At 35.1% G+C, this 18,846-nt stretch overlaps 1 protein-coding gene across 2 annotated transcripts in view; it reads right to left on the bottom strand.

The window, feature by feature from the left end:
- The window catches only part of COG2 (component of oligomeric golgi complex 2), a 44,576-nt gene that overhangs the window by 12,006 nt on the left and 13,724 nt on the right, over positions 1-18,846 (bottom strand). For both annotated transcript variants that reach the window (XM_037820847.1, XM_037820846.1), the window contains exons 4-10: positions 18,583-18,663; positions 16,756-16,859; positions 15,588-15,696; positions 14,835-15,014; positions 12,921-13,045; positions 7,141-7,267; positions 2,903-3,042 (exon numbers count right to left, since the gene is read on the bottom strand). In XM_037820847.1, the coding sequence (XP_037676775.1) occupies positions 2,903-3,042; positions 7,141-7,267; positions 12,921-13,045; positions 14,835-15,014; positions 15,588-15,696; positions 16,756-16,859; positions 18,583-18,663 (866 nt within the window). The remainder of the gene's footprint in view (positions 1-2,902; positions 3,043-7,140; positions 7,268-12,920; positions 13,046-14,834; positions 15,015-15,587; positions 15,697-16,755; positions 16,860-18,582; positions 18,664-18,846) is intronic.

Raw genomic sequence — 18,846 nt, 5'->3', positions numbered from 1 at the left:
GAAACAAATGCAGCAGACCCTTGATATCTGGGCATTTAACATCAGATGTTTTGCCTGGGAGTTACTGAAAAGATCCATGAAATTTAAATTACCTAAGCCACTTGTCATAGTTGTGCCTCCCCAGCCAGGAGCCCAGCATTAGTCCCCCATGTAGCTCTGCTGTGCATTAAGCTCCAGAGGTGAAGTGATAGTACTTCTTTTTGAAAAATGGCAAAAAGTAAGAGAGGTGTACTGTAATTTTTACATGCACAGGGAATGTCATCCTACTCTTGACAGAACATATGTAAAAGAAAGGCAGCCCCAAATACAAACACTTCTGAATTCTTAAATTTAGGTTCTGGGAGGGTCTCTAAACACAACTCTCCATAAGAGTCACAGGTCTATAATAATACAAAAGTACTTACATAAAAATAATGGTTATGTGTGCTACCTTTCTCTATGCACTGTAGTATCTCAGATGTAAGGGCGTGTGTCTACTTTGCACATAAGTATGTTTGTGGAGGGTAGAGGGATCAGGAAGACAAAGGGCAACCTACACTTTAATTCTATATATATAATAAAGATGCTACTTCAAAAGGAAGAATACATTATGTTTAGTATATAGTGAATATGATACATACATGTGAATGTTCTGGGGGTGTATAACATTCTAGAAAGACTTCAATTAAAAAAAAACCCCACTAAAACTCCAGCATTTAAAGGGCTAACACTTTCCCTTACAGTGTCTAGTAGCTAATGTTTCACTAAAATTTGAGACTGTGGTGGTCACATTTGCATTTATTTTCTTCCTGTGAGAAACTAAGCCTAAACCTACTGTCTGATACACCATAAGAACAAATTAAAAGGAGAAACAGTGGGGTCTCAGGAACAGCGAGAGGATACAAAATGTGTTCACAAGAACTCGGGGTGAGGGACAAAGGATGGGGTGGGATGGGCTGCCTATTTTCCTAAAAGCAGAAGCATAAATTTATTATGGAGAATATAATAATTATGAGTGCAATATTACTATTTCTCCTTAAAAAAATGTCTAAGGAGAAAAACGTCTAAAAATTATCACCCACTGACTTTCAAGTTTACTTTAAATGACCCTGAAGGGAATCAGGTGACAATGCAGCTCTGACCCTAACCATGTTTGCAGAATTTTGTCATCCTTCAGAGTCAACAATTCAACATCTGCTAAAAATAAATGGGACAGTCCTATAAAGTATCACTTGAAATTTATTTTTTAAATGGAAAAACAAAGGTATTAAGAACAAGCTCCACACTTCATAAATCAAATATAACTGTTAAAGGTTTCATACAAAGAAAAGTTAACCAACTCCTTTAAATGCTTAAGGTTAAAATCTGGTAAAGGTAAAATATCATTCAGGGAACTGGCTGAGTCAACACAGTGTAAGGTTCGACTAACAGCTTTGAGAGAAACTGTAACGAGAGAAGTAGTTGAGGTCAGGCTGTGCCTTGATTGTGGGACCCAGCCTAGTCCACAGTCTAGAGCACAGGGTTGGAAACAGCTTCTGGGGGCTTCAGAGGAACAGAGGAGGGGTGACACTGCAAGGTTACTAAGCAGGGGATCTAAAGAAAAGGACTAGAAAAAAAGGAGTTTGGAGAGTGGACAGAGAACTATGTCTGAAGGCATAAGATAGCTAAGGTAATGTAACTTCAAACCTGAACTACAAAAGAAATGGTAACATTTCAATATCATTTCTCTCTTATACTCTAATTCTATAAAAGGTGCTTCACTACCTTAAATTTTGTTCATAAATCAAAAGGGCTTCTTGCCTTGGCTTTACCTTGATTTATCATATAACAACTATTTTCAATGTAGTCTTTGAATATTTGTAGATGAACAAATCCTTAATTTCCTACTGAAAGGCAAACTACATAATGATTTAACCTTGGAAATTAAGCAATAAAACAGCATTGCACGTGAAAGGGCACTTACTAGTTCAATCTGAGAAGTGTGATTTCATTATCAAAAAGATGATTACATACATTTTCAATCATGGCAAGCAATTATAATCAAGGTACCTAATTCTAATGTATTTTTCTCTGCAATTTCTCCCCAGAACACCAGGGGAAAAGGACTGCCTCATAATTAATGAAAGCATCCAGCAATTTAAACAAAAAGCCTACAAGTCTTCAAGGAGCATTTCAACCAAAATGCTCTAGTTAATGTCATTCTATGGAGGAATTTACCATTAACTCATTCAAGAGAATCTGTAAAATGGCCAGATCATCTACATTTCCTCTGAAACATACGTTATTAAGTGCTTATCTAAATTTCCCCAAGTACTTTACAGAATTGCTCATTGACTTAGGTATTATCATGATACCTCTAAGAATACTGTGACCATTTTTAGAATTGAGAGAACAAATGTCACAAAGATTATAAAGGTAGCCAAAATAAAAACTAGGATACTCATAAATTGATAGATGGCATCAGCTGAAAAGAAAAAAATGCCTAAAGCTATGCTTTTTCCTACCTCCTCACCCCTACTGCAGGGACAAATTTTCCAGATGTTTGTATCAAAAGCAAAAACAATAGAAATTGGATAGTCCACTATTTGAAGCAGATGATAAAATAGCTCCTATTTTTTTTATCAAAGAGGGTGATCTTCAAACCAAATGAGTATTAACACGTGGAAGTGAAGCTGGGCTTGGAGTCCAGCTCACTCCAAGTCTAAGCTCTCTAAGTACCAAAAAATAAAACTTATCTTTTTGAGATGCAAGCTAGAACTTTGGTAACCATGATACTACCTATATATTTCCACTTTAAACTTTGTCTCCTAAATAATAATATTATGATCACAAAGAAAATGCTGTTAACTGGGGGCAACTTGAGCTGGTATTCAAATTCTATTTTAGAAGGACAGAGGTGGGGGGTGGTGAATTTACTACTGACCTTATTTGAAAATAAACAGGCAAATTCCATTTATTATTGAAACTGTGATAGGTAGGATGTGCTCTTAATCTTTTCACACTGGCTTGTGATCCACATTGCCGTTCAAATCTTCTTACAAAATCCATACTTATGGTATACTTCTAAAATGAGGACAGACAGTTGGCATTTTAATTATAAGCAAACTAACCAGAATTAGGAGCATATGCTAACAACTATAATCAAGGTAAATATCGATACATAGAATCAGATTCTAGAGCTGGTACGGACCATGAGGGATTCCCTTTCCCATGCCTTCCACTTATAGATGAGGAAATCAATATCCAAAGTGGTTAAATGACATACTCAAATTCTTCAGTGGCAAAGCTCATTTTGAAATCCAGGGATTCTAAGTTCAATGCCATTGGAATTGGGAGAGACAGTAGACTAAGTGGTACATTCATCACTGCCTCGTGAAGAAAGAGGAAGAGAAAGAGGACAAGGAGGGGTGGGGGATGGAGGAGAGGAAGAGGAGAAGATGAAGGAGAAGAAAATTAAAAAGGAAAGAGAGAGAAGAAATCAAACCATGTGAGTAATCACATCATTTTTATAGATGAGATAGCACAAAACCTGACAGGAGAAACTAACAATGTCATAAAGAGCAGTAGCTAATACTTACTCAGCATCTACCATCTACACAGTGTGCTAAAAAACCACCCTACAAGGTAACTATTACCATCTCCATTTCATAGATGAGGGTTTCCTCTTCTGTTTGAGCTCAATGAATGTATCCAAAAGACAAAGCCACATAAGCCACCTTGGCAGGTGAACTCGCTGCCCTCCCCCCTACGTGGGACCTGACTCCCAGGGCTGTAAATCTCCCTGGCAACACAGGATATGACTCCCGGGGATGAATCTGGCCCTGGCATCATGGGATTGAGAACATCTTCTTGACCAAAAGGGGGATGCGAAATGAAAAGAAATAAAGTTTCAGTGGCTGAGAGATTTCAAATGGACTCGAGAGGTTACTCTGGTGGACATTCTTATGCACTATATAGATAACACTTCTTAGGTTTCAATGTATTGGAATAGCTAGAAGTAAATACTTGAAACTATCAAACTCCAACCCAGTAGCCTGGACTCTTGAAGACAGTTGTATAACAATGTAGCTTACAAGGGGTGACAGTGTGATTGTGAAAACCTTGTGGATTGCACTCCCTTTATCTAGTGTATGGATGGATGAGTAGAAAAATGGGTGGGATGGGGGGGATGATTTGGGTGTTCTGTTTTACTTTTATTTTTTATTCTTATTCTTATTCTTTCTGATTGGGGTGATGAATGCATAACTATATGATGGTACTGTGAACAGATGATTGTACACCATGAATGATTGTATGGTATGTGAATGTATTTTCAAAAAAACTGAATTTAATTAAAAAAAAAAAAACAAAAAAAAAACCAAAGCTACAAAGTAGAAGAGAATCAGAACCCCAGATAGTCATCAGAGTAAAAACACAGGTGTTGTAAAATGCCTATTTCTTTCATGGGCACTCTGTTCCCCCAGTACCAGGCTTTATGGAGAACACTGTTGGACTTTTTATATACTTTTCAATTAAAAGGGACTCAATTCTAGGTAACCAGACTATGAACATAAGCATGCTGATATCTGTGCCTAGGAATTTCAGTGTAGTAAAAACTAAAAGTTTTAAATTTTCTTGAACTGGTTTTTAACATTTATGGAATCACCTGAGTATGGTCTAAATACGTGGAGTTGAGACAAAGGATTATTCCTCTATTTAGGGATAAAGCTCTACCTCTGAATATAATGGATACTAAAAGAAAACAAGGATATCTCTCTTTTCACAAGAAACATGTTACATTAAGACTTATAGATGAAAGTATTTCCAGAAAGAGAATGGTAGATATCTACTTGAAACTAAAGCACAAAACATTAAGTATTGGTCTAGAATTCTAGAGTCAGTTATATGAACAATACGAATTTCTAAACAGTACAGCAAAATGCAAAGGTCTTCCATGGCTATTGTTTAAAATCATTATTTCACTCTACTTATGGTATCTGTTTTTTTAAAAAGCCCTACTTTTAATATCAAAAGATTATTGTCACACAATTTATAAAACACAACACAAGCAATCATATTTTCAATGTACTATAACATGGGCTAATTAGCCAAGAGAACAGAGAAGTGGTATCTCTGGAATGACAATGCTCCAAGTTTGTTGTCTTCTCTGTTTTAAAGTCTACTAGACTGCCAGGCTTTTCACACTTGCCTTGTGTTCCTCTACACTTTAAATATTTATAAGCAAATTGACAAGGCAGATTAGAAAAAGAAGCAAATAGAACTTCTAGAAATAAAAATTAAGATAACTGAAGTTGGAAACTCAATGCACATGTGAAAAAAGGAGTTTAGACGCATCTGAAGAAGGAATTGGTGAACTGAAAGACAAATCCAGAGAAATTATCCAGACTGCAGCACAGAGAAATAACAAAATACAAAATGTAAAAATGAATTTTAAGAAACATGGAGTATAAGGTGAGAAAGCCTAATCAAGAGTTTTAGAAGGAGATTATAGAGGGATAAGAGAGAAGCACAGTTGAAGAGATAATGGATAAAATGTTCCAGAATTGATTAAAAAAAAAAAGCCAATCCTTGGATTCAGAAAACCCAACAAATCCCAAGTACAATAAATAAAAGTAGTCCACACTAGGCATATCATGGTGAAACTTAGCGCACCAAAGTCACAGAGAAGATCTTAAAAGCAGTCAGAGTTTAAAAAGGCACTAACTACAAAGGAACATCAATTTGATTAGCAGCTAATTTCTCAATGGAAATTAGAAGACAATGCTCAAAATGCTAAGAATTCTATATCCAGCAAAACTACCTTTCAAATATTAAGGCAATATAGTTAATCTTACACAAACATAAACAGAGAGTTACGTTAAAAAGCAAAGTTTATTATCAGCAGACTCTTATTAACAGTCTTCTAACAGATATATTTCAAGAAGAAGGAAAATGATCTAAGCAGGAAAATCTGACATGTAAGAAGGAACAGTAAACAAAGGAAATGATAAATGTGAACTAATTCCGAGAGGGCAATGACTATATAAAACAATAAAAATCATGCCTATTTTTAGGATTAACAAAATCAAAATAGAAATAAGACTCTGGAAATAGTAAGACATGGTATGAAATGGAGTGAGCGGCATCGAAGCACTCTAAGTTCCTTATATTGTTTAGAGGAGGTTAACAGACATCGATTAGTTTTAGATTCTCTGAAGTAACCACTGAGATAACTACACAAAGAACACAAATAAAAGATGTAACTTCCAAATTAGTAGAGGGAAAAATGCAGAATGAAGTGGGAAAATAAACCCTCAAAAGTCCAAATAGAAAGAAGGTGAAAAAGGAAGGGAAGGAGGAAAACGGGAACAAACAGATGTACAAAATAAGATAGTAGAAATGATCCAAATATACCAGGAATTATACACATTGTGAATTTTAAAAATTATCAAATAAAAGACAAAGATTGTCATATTGGATAAGAAAACAAAAACAAAAACAAAAAAATCCATGGGAGGAGAAGCACCAAAAATTGAGCAATACAGGCAGTTAATAGGGGAGCTGGGACTAGAATTCAGGCCATCTGGCTCTAGTCTTTATTCTTAACCGTGAGACTATGTGTACTGCCTTTAAAATATTATACAACTGATAACAAAACTATGAATTTATTTTTGAAATATCAACCATAAAATCTTTTAAATCATTATATGATTTATATTTTTAAAAAGGAAATATTAGGACCTCCTAATATTTTAAATTATAAAGGACATTTATATAGCACACTTCAAATCTAAATCAATACTTCTTGTTTTGCCTAACACTTTCAAAATGAATAGCGGAGATATACAAAGTCACTTTTTCATGGAAAACTACGAAGATACTGTCTTTTAGTAGATCTTAGGGTCTTTAAAAAAAGTTATAAAATAATACAGATATTTAGTCACAATTACATCTACATTGAATTATACTTACATTTTAAAATTTAACAGTTCTTACTCCTGAAAGTATCAGAGACTACAACATGGATAACAAAATGTGTGTTTTAAGGTACGTGTTCACTCAGCAATTCAAATTCTTGTTTTTAATAAACCACAGAACCAAGAGTTTCCTGTAAAAAACATGATTATCCTAAAGCTTCAGGTTAACATCTGCAAGAATCAAAAATGATGGGGGAAAAATTACCTCATGAAATGCATCAGGATTCCCAGGATTAAAAAGTGAGGGCAAGTTTTCTTCTAATCCTCGTACTATTTCTGGCCAGACGGAATTCACCAAAAAATCATATCCAGGAACAGTGTTGCCCTTTTCACTGTAAAGTCAAATCAAAATTTCAATTAAATACATCCTAAACTTCTGTTCACAAAGAGCAAAATTCCACTGCGGTGCTTCTACTCACAGTCTAAAACTTACATTATCCTTTAAAACTATATTTTTCTATTAGTTTGTTTGGAGATTCAAATTTCTATTTCTTTCCTTAATCTCAGCCTCACCTTGAACCTGACAGATCTCCTGAATCCTAATTTTCTATCACATAGGTAAGCAAACTGGTGTCTAGGATAAGGCAAAACTACATAAAATTGCCTTGGCATAATTATTTCCCCCTGAAATAGTCTACTGTCTTCCACCTTTACACTCAGTTTCGGAAAAGAAGCGGTCTAATACCACAAGAAAAGCAGTCTTTACATATTAAACCCTGAGGCATGACAAATTATGCTAACTTAAAATTATTAATAGCTTTTTCTCATTTAGATTTTTCTAAGATCACCTTCAATTCTAAAATTCTATGACTTTCATATCAAATCTGGATCACAAACACTAACCAAGCTAACAGATTAATGTTTTGTGTGTGTATCTTTTGTTTTTTAGCACTTGATTTCTAATGAACAAACTTAGATGACAGGCAGCAGAGATAAAAGCACTGGCTTAGGAGCCAGACTACCAGGGTTTAAATCTTAGGCCTTGAACAAGTCATTTAACATCTCTGACATTGGTTTTCTCATCTTCAATTTGTCAAATGAGGACAATAAAAGTACCTACCTCATAGGGTCATGATAAGTACTAATATTTGTAAAGCACTTAGAATACTGTCTAGTATATAGTTAAATCCTGCTAGTGGTAGTTAAATACATAAGACAGATTCCTTAAGTTAGGTTTTCCCTGACCTTAAAAACCTGTAAATATCTTTTAGGTAAACACCATCTCACTGATCTACCTACTTTGTGCCCTGAGTAATTTGCTTTACTTTAAAATAATTTTCTAAAAATATAATAAGCAATAGAATATATGGTCTTATTTTAGCAAAGCTGAGAGTTTTGTAGCTAAATTGTCATATTGAATTGGGACTTAACATTTTGATAAGCATTAAAATAAACGAAAAAATTTTTTCATAATTTTTCTGCTTAGTAAAAATTATCAAGGAAATTCTGCTTCACTGTCCAGAGATATCTATCAAATACTCTGATTACAGTTTCAAAAACATATTGATAGGAGGGGGCAAGATGGCGGCATAGAGAGGAGTGGAAGCTAAGTAGTCCCCCTGGAACAACTACAAAAAACCAGAAACAACTAGTAAATAATCCAGAATAACTGCGGGGGGACAAACGAGACCATCCATTCATCATACACCAACCTGAATTCTGAGGAATGCCCGAGAACACAGCATAAAATCTGTAAGTAAAACCTGCGGAACCAGGTCGGGAGACCCCCTCCCCCATAGCCCGAGCTGCAAAGCCTCGTGGTGCCACAGAGAAGCTCTCTCCCAGCAAGTGAATATAGCTCAGCTGAGCTCCAACTGGGGTTTTAAGTAGCGAGTGTGAACTGCTCACTACAGGTACGCAGCCCCAAAAAACTGACAGAGGCTCTGGGTGACGACTGACCTGGGAGAGCCGGACGGTCGCCTTGGACTGGGTCTAAAGGGGACTATCTGTTTCTTTTTTGGCTCAGTGGAGAAAGCCCCAGTCATTTTCAGTTTCCAGGGCTGTGACTCTGGGAAGGGTGGAGACACCACAAGCAGACAGCGAGACCACTGAAATGCTAATGACCTCCACCTGAGGGGTCTGTCTTCTCTAGGAGGAAAGGGGTGGGGCCCTTTCCATTCAGAACCAGACCCCAGAGCCTGGGGGAACACAGCCATACCTCCTCACACCAGTCAAGAATTATAGGCTAACAGGCGTCACCTGCTGGGCAGAAAAGCACAGTGACCCGAGGCATCAAAGGGTGGAGCAATTTCCTCAGGGAAACCAGATACTGAATATTTCTTCCCTCTGGGACTTGAGCCTGTTCTGGTCTGGGAAAACCTGATTTGGATAACCAAGGAAACCATGCCTAGACAACAGAAAATTACAACCTACACTAAGAAAAACAAAGTTATGGCCCAGTCAAAGGAACAAACGTACACTTCAACTGAGATACAGGAATTTAAACAACTAATGCTAAATCAATTCAAAAAGTTTAGAGAAGATATTGCAAAAGAGATAGAGGCTGTAAAGGAAGCACTGGACATGTATACGGCAGAAATCAAAAGTTCAAAAAACCTACTAGTAGAATCTATGGAAATGAAAGGCACAACACAAGAGATGAAAGACACAATGGAAACATACAACAGCAGATGTCAAGAGGCAGAAGAAAACACTCAGGAACTGGAGAACAAAACACCTGAAAGCCTACACGCAAAGGAGCACATGGAGAAAAGAATGAAAAAATATGAGCAACGTCTCCGGGAACTCAAGGATGAAACAAAGTACAATAATGTACGTATCATTGGTGTCCCAGAAGGAGAAGAGAAGGGAAAGGGGGCAGAAGCAATACTAGAGGAAATAATTAATGAAAATTTCCCATCTCTTATGAAAGACATAAAATTACAGATCCAAGAAGTACAGCATACTCCAAACAGAAGAGATATGAATAGGCCTACGCCAAGACACTTAATAATCAGATTATCAAATGTCAAAGACAAAGAGAGAATCCTGAAAGCAGCAAGAGAAAAGCAATCCATTACATACAAAGGAAGCTTAATAAGACTATGTGCGGATCTCTCAGCAGAAACCATGGAGGCAAGAAGGAAGTGGTGTGATATATTTAAGATACTGAAAGAGAAAAACCACCAACCAAGAATCCTGTATCCAGCAAAGCTGTCCTTCAAATATGAGGAAGAGCTCAAAATATTTTCTGACAGACAGACAATGAGAGACTTTGTGAACAAGACACCCGCCCTACAGGAAATACTAAAGGGAGCACTACAGGGTGATAGAAGACAGGAGTGTGTGGTTTGGAACACAATTTTGGGAGATGGTAGCACAACAATGTAAGTACACTGAACAAAGGTAACTATGAATACGGTTGAGAGAGGAAGATGGGGAGCATGTGAGACACCACAAGAAAGGAGGAAAGATAACGACTGCGACTGTGTAACTCGGTGAAATCTAGAGTGTTCAACAATTGTGATAAAATGTACAAATATGTTCTTTTATGAGGGAGAGCAAGCAAATGTCAACCTTGCAAGGTGTTAAAAATGGGGAGGCATTGGGGGAGGGATGCAATCAGCATAAATTAGAGACTGTAACTAATAGAATCATTGTATTATGCTTCCTTTAATGTAACAAAGGTGATATACCAAGGTGAATGCAGATAAGAGGGGGGGATAGGGGACACTTGACATTGGTGGTATTGTCTGATTCTTTATTCTACTTTGATTTAAGGTTATTTTTCCTTTTGCTGCTTCCTAGCTGTCATTTTTTTGTTTCCTCTTTCTTTTGCCTCTCTACCTTCTTTGACTCTCCCTCCTGCCTTGTGGAAGAAATGTAGATGCTGTTGCTTAGAATGAGCAGAATGTTCAATTAGGATGAACTTAAATGTTTGGAAATGAACAGGGGTGTTGGTAGCAAGATGTGACAATAACTAACAGCGCCGAATGGTGTGTGAATGAGGTGGAAAGGGGAAGCTCAGAGTCATATATGTCACCAGAAGGAAAGTTGGAGGTCAAAAGATGGAAATGTATAAAACTGAATCCTATGGTGGGCAATGTCCATGATCAACTGTCCAAATACTAGAAATCACTTCATGAACCAGAACAAACGTATGACAATACAATTAGAAGTTAATAATAAAGGGGCAAATAGGGAAGAACTATATACCTATTAGAAACTATATACTACAGTTAGTAGTATTTCAACATTTTTTCATAAACAGTAACAAACGTACTATATCAATACTAGGAGTCAACAAATAGGGGAGGTTTAGAGTTTCCTTTTCTTTTTTTCTTTTTTCATCTTTCACTTTATTTCTTGTCTGGAGTAATGAAAAGTTCCTAAAAATTGAACAAAAATTAAGTGTGATAGATGCACAGCTGTATGAGGGTACCCAGGGGCAAGTGATTGTACACTTTGGATCTTTGGATAATTGTATGGTATCTGAACAATCTCAATAAAAATGAGAAAAAAAAAAAAATCTGTACAAGTGTCACAGTCCACTTTGCAGCAATGTGATATTAAAATAATCAAAAGAATTCTTTGTAAAACAGTTCCTATGCTTTCAGTTTTCTACATTAAAAATCATTTGTTGTTTTTTCTGAAAAAAAAAAACAAAAAACATATTGATAAGAAATTAGGTGGGGGTGGGGGAGGGCTGAGGAGGGTAAAGAAGAATCCAACTTTTCTACAGATCCAATTCCACATATCATATTATACACTTTCGATCATAATAGCTAGCCTTATTAAGGAATCCGGAGAAAGAGAGAACAAAACGATGATTTTAAAAACACAGACGCATAGAACACAATCAATATTAAAGAATAAAATCTCCTTTTCCCAAAAGTAAATGTCTAGTTAAAACTCTAAAGTCAAAATTTAAAACCTGAAAGATTAGTCATTACAGATGGCTAATTAGACAAGTTTTCCCATATTCTTTGGAGGGTTAATCTTGAATGGTGCTGGTGTTGCCAGTAAAAATGGGCATCAAGGGAGATACATAAAAACAAAAAACAAACAAACAAAAAAGGACAAAGGAAGAATGAAGCATTTGGAAACTTGAAGCCAGGAGCTGGGCAAAGGAAAGCCAAGGATATTTAAAACGTGAAGCAGCATTAGGTTCAATTCTGCCACTACAGCTTTGAAACTTGACCTTTCAGGACTAACTCTAGCCTTGTAAAATCTAATGACTAGTTATTTCATATCTGTTGCTTCTTTAATTTTCCATCCTGACTTCTACTAAATTCTTACTCCCAAATCCAAATCCAACAAAATCTTCATGATTATTAAAACAAAAGTGGCAAAACTGGGCTTCATCTGAAATCATATAGTCATATAGGGACGGTACTTTCACTGGTCAAGCAGCATATTTATACTCCAGATTTTTTTCAAAGAACAGAAATTCAAGATGAAATATATTGCTTATTCTCTGAAATAGGGGACCCTTGTTTCATATGCTTTCATTGAAAATGCATTAATTCTTTCATTTCAAACAATGGTTGAATACTTGCTTTCTTCAACAAACTGTACAAGAGATGGGGGAGGAAGGTATGGGCAGTGGCAGGTGGTGACCTTTACCTCATTTTATAAGATGGAAAATACTCCTTGAGAGAAGTAAAAGAATATGTAATGGAATCCTGAGGACATAATGATTAATGCTGAACAGTACGAATAAGGATAGTCCTCTTGAAGGAAGCTATTAGAGTTGGAGCTTCATGTGGAAAGACAGTTCAATAGGAAGACAAAAGGAATGGGAATGGAAGGACAAAAGACAACAAGAGGCTTGGATTCAGAGAGAGTTAGCTTCAATCTTATATTCATCTCCTACAGATTCCTCACATATATAACAAGGCTAGTGATAGATAAAGACTTCATAGCAATGTGTAACAATTAAATAAGATTATATATGTATATATAATATACCTGGTACATACTAGACAGTCAGTAATTGTTAATGCAGCTAATAGGTGCAATCATATGTATAGCAGTCTATATTACCTTGAGATGACTCCTCCTGTAACTTCTTGAAGAAGGCGGCAATGGTGAGGAACAAACTCCAGAAGTTTATTATACATGATCTGAAGGCCATTTGGATGAGACTGAACAAGGTCTTCCACAATCACCTATTAAAAGGAATATCACTTTTTATTATAAACAAAACAAAACAAAAACATCTAAAAGACAGGTTTGATATACTCCAGAGAAATGAATAAAGAAAATCTTAAAAACATAAATGTATTTCCTCATATCTCCTCCCTTCAAATTGACCTGTTTTCTAGAAAGGTAAATAAGTCACACTCAAAACTAATGCCTAGGATTAGGGTGCACAGTTTTTGACCGTGGGGAAAGATATAAGTTGGATGACAGAAAATTGGTCTGAAGCTGATGAACCAGGCACATTCACCTGCTTGCCTTATGAGCTACAGCCTTGAAAGTAAAATAATACCCCTCCTTCATTTTTGGAATATTTCAATCACAGCACAGGATTCCACACTATAACAATTCTTTACTGTGTGGATCCTGACCTTTTTTTCCTATAATCATTCAGATTAGGAGAGGGTCTGAGAAAGAGAGAAGAAAATACACTTTATTTTATTATTTTTGTGTATGTGTGTGATAAATTTAGGAGGCAAGAGGTGAAGAGACAGAGTTATAAGCATACAAGTTTAAATAAAATGTGGTCATGGTTTATTTTACATGCCACTGAAGCTTCAAATATTTCAGTTTAGCACACCAGATTCAGTTTAATGAAAAAAGGGACAAATTAGCATCTAGATATGTTCACTTATTGCTAAAGAAATAATGTACATAATTTGTCTTTTCCACCCAGATAGCTATGAAATATAATAGGAGACAAGCAGAGGGAATTGAAACATTATTTATTTTAGTAACCGTAACAAACATGACAAAATTAATTACATTAATCCATACATCTCATTTTTATCACTGGGATTCAATTTTCCCCTTTTTAAAAATCTTGAAGACTTTCATCATGAAGTTAAACTTAGTATAAGCTTTGTACTGACTGGACAGAATAGCATTCACTCTCACAGGTGACTGGAAGAAGGTCTCAAAACACTGAACATAGTATGGGCTTTGTGACTTCTATCAGTCTGAACCACAAGAAACTGCCATTTCTATAGGTCAGAATTGGTCGAGTATTAGCAATTCCATATGGTTTAACCTATATTCTGGCTGCTTAAAGGCATTTTATACTTACTTTCTGCATTTTAGTTGCATCTTAATATAATCATGGCTCCTGAATCTCTGATAGCCAAGTCTTGGATTTAAGATATTATAGATATTATTCTGCTATTTTATCCATAAAAGCCCATCACCTTTGAATATTCCCTTCCTGGCCTGGCCAACTCCTCCATACTTTTAAAGACTTAGGCCAAATATCATCCATTCCATGAAGACTTCTAGGTATCCCATTCTCTCCCTGTCCTCACATAACTTTCTGTGCTCACAGAGTGCTTTGCACATACGTCCACTGAGGCATTTGTACACTGCAGTATGTCATTCGCACTGTTTTATTCCATTCAACACACCAGTGGTTCAAAAGCTTTTTCAACAACTTTATTGAGCTATAGATTTTTACATACCACAAAATTTACTTCAAAACATTTGATGCATACTTTCTTCAAAGAAAAGACTCTTATCTCCCTATTAAATTGTGGCTACAGCACAGACAGAATATAATTGAGAGTATGCCCAATTCCTGGCATGTTAACTATAACCAAAAGATAACCAACCCTTTCTTACAGCTGATACTGCATAAATGAGATAATTTTACAGAAATATTTCTATTGTATTTATCTTATATCCCTTGTACCCAGTAAAGAGTCTGAGACACAGAATATGTTCCATAAATGTTTACAGAACTTGAAGAAGGCCTTGAGGTGCACATACCTCATTTACATATGGCTTCACTAGTACTTGACCAACTAATATCTCTGCATCACGTGTCTTGTCAATTGTTGCGTAAGTCCGCAAGCAGTGATGTATTATATCAACACTGGAAGTCTGAAGGCCTTCTAATAGGAGACCTTCCAGTGACTGTTGTAACATGGCTGTAATGCTAGCTATTCGCTATAAGAAAAAAGAGGTAAGGGAAGAAGGCTCTAGTTAGAACAATTTCTAAAAATTCAAATATACGCATTTAACAAGCCTCTTGCCCCAATAGAAGTTAATATATGTAAAATTAAAACATTATTTCCTAGAGAGTAATAGTAAATTCTTCCTCTTGCCTACACTCTCTTTATAAGTAAATCTCTATTCCATCAAAGGAGAGTTTAAACAGAATTACAGACAGAAGGAGAAAAATGTTGTTTTCCTCTTAAATCATAGAGTTAATCTGATAATGATAAACATCACGGATTTAAGGTCCAGTCAAGGGCTTTGGATAAATCAAATCTGGCTTCAGAATTAATTTTACTCATAATTCAGAGAATGTGACTGAATCTTTTCACAAAATCTATAATACGTGACACTTAGGAAGCTGGAATCCAAGCAACAGAAACCGAAAGAAGAAATTCATGGCTAGTTTAAAAATCCTGTATGTAAACAATTAATATCAGGGGCATTATTAGGTTAAACCAAAATTACTTAGCAATCCTAAACTATGAAATTTCACAAACTGTGAAAATCCAAAATAATACTTACTGGTCTTACTTTGTCCAAAAGAGGCATGCCTTTGCTTTGAACAGCATGAAACTGCAATTGGTTAAATTCTGTGGCTATTCTCTCCAAAACTTGTCCAGTCATAAGTGGGCTTGCAGAAATAACAAATAAATTTAATTCATAAAACTTTTTACTTCCAAAAGATTACACCATCCTGATAAGTAACGGTACTGCTTTAACATTCACTGTTTTAACATTCTTCAGATTGTGCTTTTCCATGCCTATCTTGTTACAAGGTGACACCTAAAAATTATTTTTCTTTTTCTCAGCACCTTTTGTGCCTTGAATTAATTTTCACTAAGAGGCATATCCACATGCTCTCAAGGTAGTGGAAAATTAGGTAAGTATAAGCTCTTGACTGCCAGGCCTTCAGCCTAGGGACAGATATAAGCAGGAGCTGGACTAGGTCAGATGGATGCAATTTTAGGCTCCTACTATTATTATTAGCCTTACATTATAGATGACAACACTAAGGCACAGACAGTTTAATTCACTTGAATAGGGTCATCAGCTCGTATGTACAATACAAACTCAGATCGATCTAATTCCAGAGCCTCTATTCTTTCTACTTTGCCATGGTGCCTCCCACTAGTTTTAATATGATCCACTCCATTCATTTTCTGCATCACTCACCCACTTACTGGGGTGATTTTAAGTTGTAGAATGGGAAGGTAACAAGACAGTCACTGTATAAAAGAGGAAATGGTCTTTTTGGTTTTTCATAAGTTTTTTCTTTTCTGTTTATATATTTTAACTAAATGTGTCCTGTACAGTTTCTTAATGATATAATGCTAGTGTTGTTTGAATCTCAAGGTACATCAACTGTAATACTCTGGGCACATCTTAAAAATATCTAAGAACGATTAATGTTGTTCCACACCTTGAAGATCAACAAGGATCTTTTGCATTCTGCCTCGGATTCCCCCAAAGATAGTACGTTGGAACTAAGACCTATAACCATAAAGTTTTATATTGATGTGCATTCTAAACTTTACCATTTCATGTACTCAACTTTTCTTGAGCTACATTTAAAAACACTAGGCACATAAACTTGGATTTCCTTTCTTTCAGAAATTAGTTCTTCCTCAAAAAAAATTTTAGACTGGGTGTGAAGTATTAATTCATGTGCTATTTAGTAAAAATTACTTACCTGCTTATTTCTAGTGCAGATGTTTCTTTAGAATTTTGAAAACTTAATATTTTTTCAATTTTCTCAACTGATCGAATAACTTGTATAAGCCTTAACACACACATCTATAAATATAAAAATTAAGCAAAAAAAAATGTTATCATGATGTTTAATCTTAATCATCTTATTTCCTCATTCTAAATACAGGAAAAGACAAAGCCAAAAGATAACTCAGAATATATAGAGCATTATACATCTTGTATGTTTCTATATAACACTGAATATTCATGAATGCAAATCTTAATTTTGGCTTTCTAGAACAAGCATACTTCAATATTCTAACATAAGTTTATAGTTTTTAAAAAGTAGACATTTTGCTTTCTCATATTCTGCACTCTTCTTTCTTCTTTCTTTTCCCATATTAAATGAACCTCTATCTGTGCTACATTCATTTTCCTATGATCTTTTCTTCATGTTTTAATTTTAGTTCTGATAATATTTACCCTCTCCATTTGTGATATTACCTATAAGCCAAAGTGTCAAGATATAGAGAATCAGCAAAAACTCATTAAATACATTTATTATACATGGCGAATATTATTGAAGCAGCTCTTAAGGTTGCAGAGAGGTCAAGGAACATTATAAAACTCTCTTCTTTAAAAGAAAGAAAAATACAAAGCATGTAGTTAAACAAATGGTTACTGAGTACCTATTATGTACCAGACATTCTTCTAGACTTTAGGACACCTGTGAATAAACCAGGCAAAAATTCCCTGCTTTCACAAAGCTTACAATCTTTTATAGAAACATATGATATTCTTAAAATATTTGGAGAGAAGGTGATAAGGGAGCCAAAGGAGAATTACACAGTAAGATCTCTAAGGCAGGTTTCTCTCCTTTGAAATTTAAAAAAAGTATGCAAGTAAATAAATTTAGAAAATGTTGGAAAAAGCATCAGGCTAGAGTTAGATATCTTGAATTCTAATTCTAACTCTGTCATTATATATGACTATGCTTAAAAATAAAATTAAAACATAAAGACAGGAGGACCAAAAAGTAAAGGCAGTGTAATAGAGATGTATAAAAAGAGGAAAAACAGAAAGAAAAAACTAAAATGGCAGAATGAGAAAGCAAAACTCTACCTTTTAAAAAAACTATAAACCAGTACAATATTGAAATATTTTGCTTTAGAAAGCTCACTTACCCCCAAATCTATAAAATGTAAGAATACCTTCTTTACAAGGTTGTTAAAACAAATTGTTAATCATATATATATATATATATATATATACACACACATATATGCTTACTAAAACATTAAATGGCTTCATTAATGTCAGTTATTAACTGTTTCTTCTTTTGGAAAATAAGGGTACTTTATATTTCTTATTAGTTCAAATACATAATACAATATTGTAGTGTATAAATCTATACAAGCAAAAGGGCTTTGAGGGAAAAAGTTTCACAGCACTGAAAAGTATGAAAAAACAGAGGAAAACTTTTAGCTGCTATGTAACATAAGAAATCTACAGGTTTCTTTAAAATGTTTGATGCTATCATGAATAAAAACAAGAATAACAAGAAGGATATGTAATTTTCCTTGCCTTTTAAAAAAATTAATGACTTTACACCACCTCTCTTACTATTGAGATTTTAATCAGGCCAGGAGAGAAAGACCGAGGCTCTCTCCTAGCCTTGCTGAGCTACTATTCCTTAAATATAAACAACAGACATCCCTTTCCTCTCTGCAAAGTTACCAAGAAAAGTAAATGAGACCACATATATTAAAATGCTTGTAACTACAAGGTGACATAAGAGGCAATGTTCTGATATCATACTTGTGTATACCTTTTTTTCCCTAATGTCCTCTTGTTTAGACATTTGTTCATCTACTGCTCGAATTCCTTCGCTGACTGATGATCTAAGACTCTTTAAGAGAATAAAGAAAATGTATTGCAGAAATTGTTCTATAACATGAAATTTACACATTTAATTCAATTCCATAGAACTTGCTACCTACTGGCTAGTATTATGTAATTATTGCAAAATACAAAATACAAGACATGACTGCTATTCAGGATACTCATACTTTAGGGGTAAAATGACACATAA

This window comes from Choloepus didactylus, chromosome 2 (genome assembly GCF_015220235.1).
Source record: "Choloepus didactylus isolate mChoDid1 chromosome 2, mChoDid1.pri, whole genome shotgun sequence".
NCBI lineage: Eukaryota > Metazoa > Chordata > Mammalia > Pilosa > Megalonychidae > Choloepus > Choloepus didactylus.
Note: the sequence above shows the minus strand (reverse complement) of the source record. Positions and strands in the feature narration are given on the sequence as shown.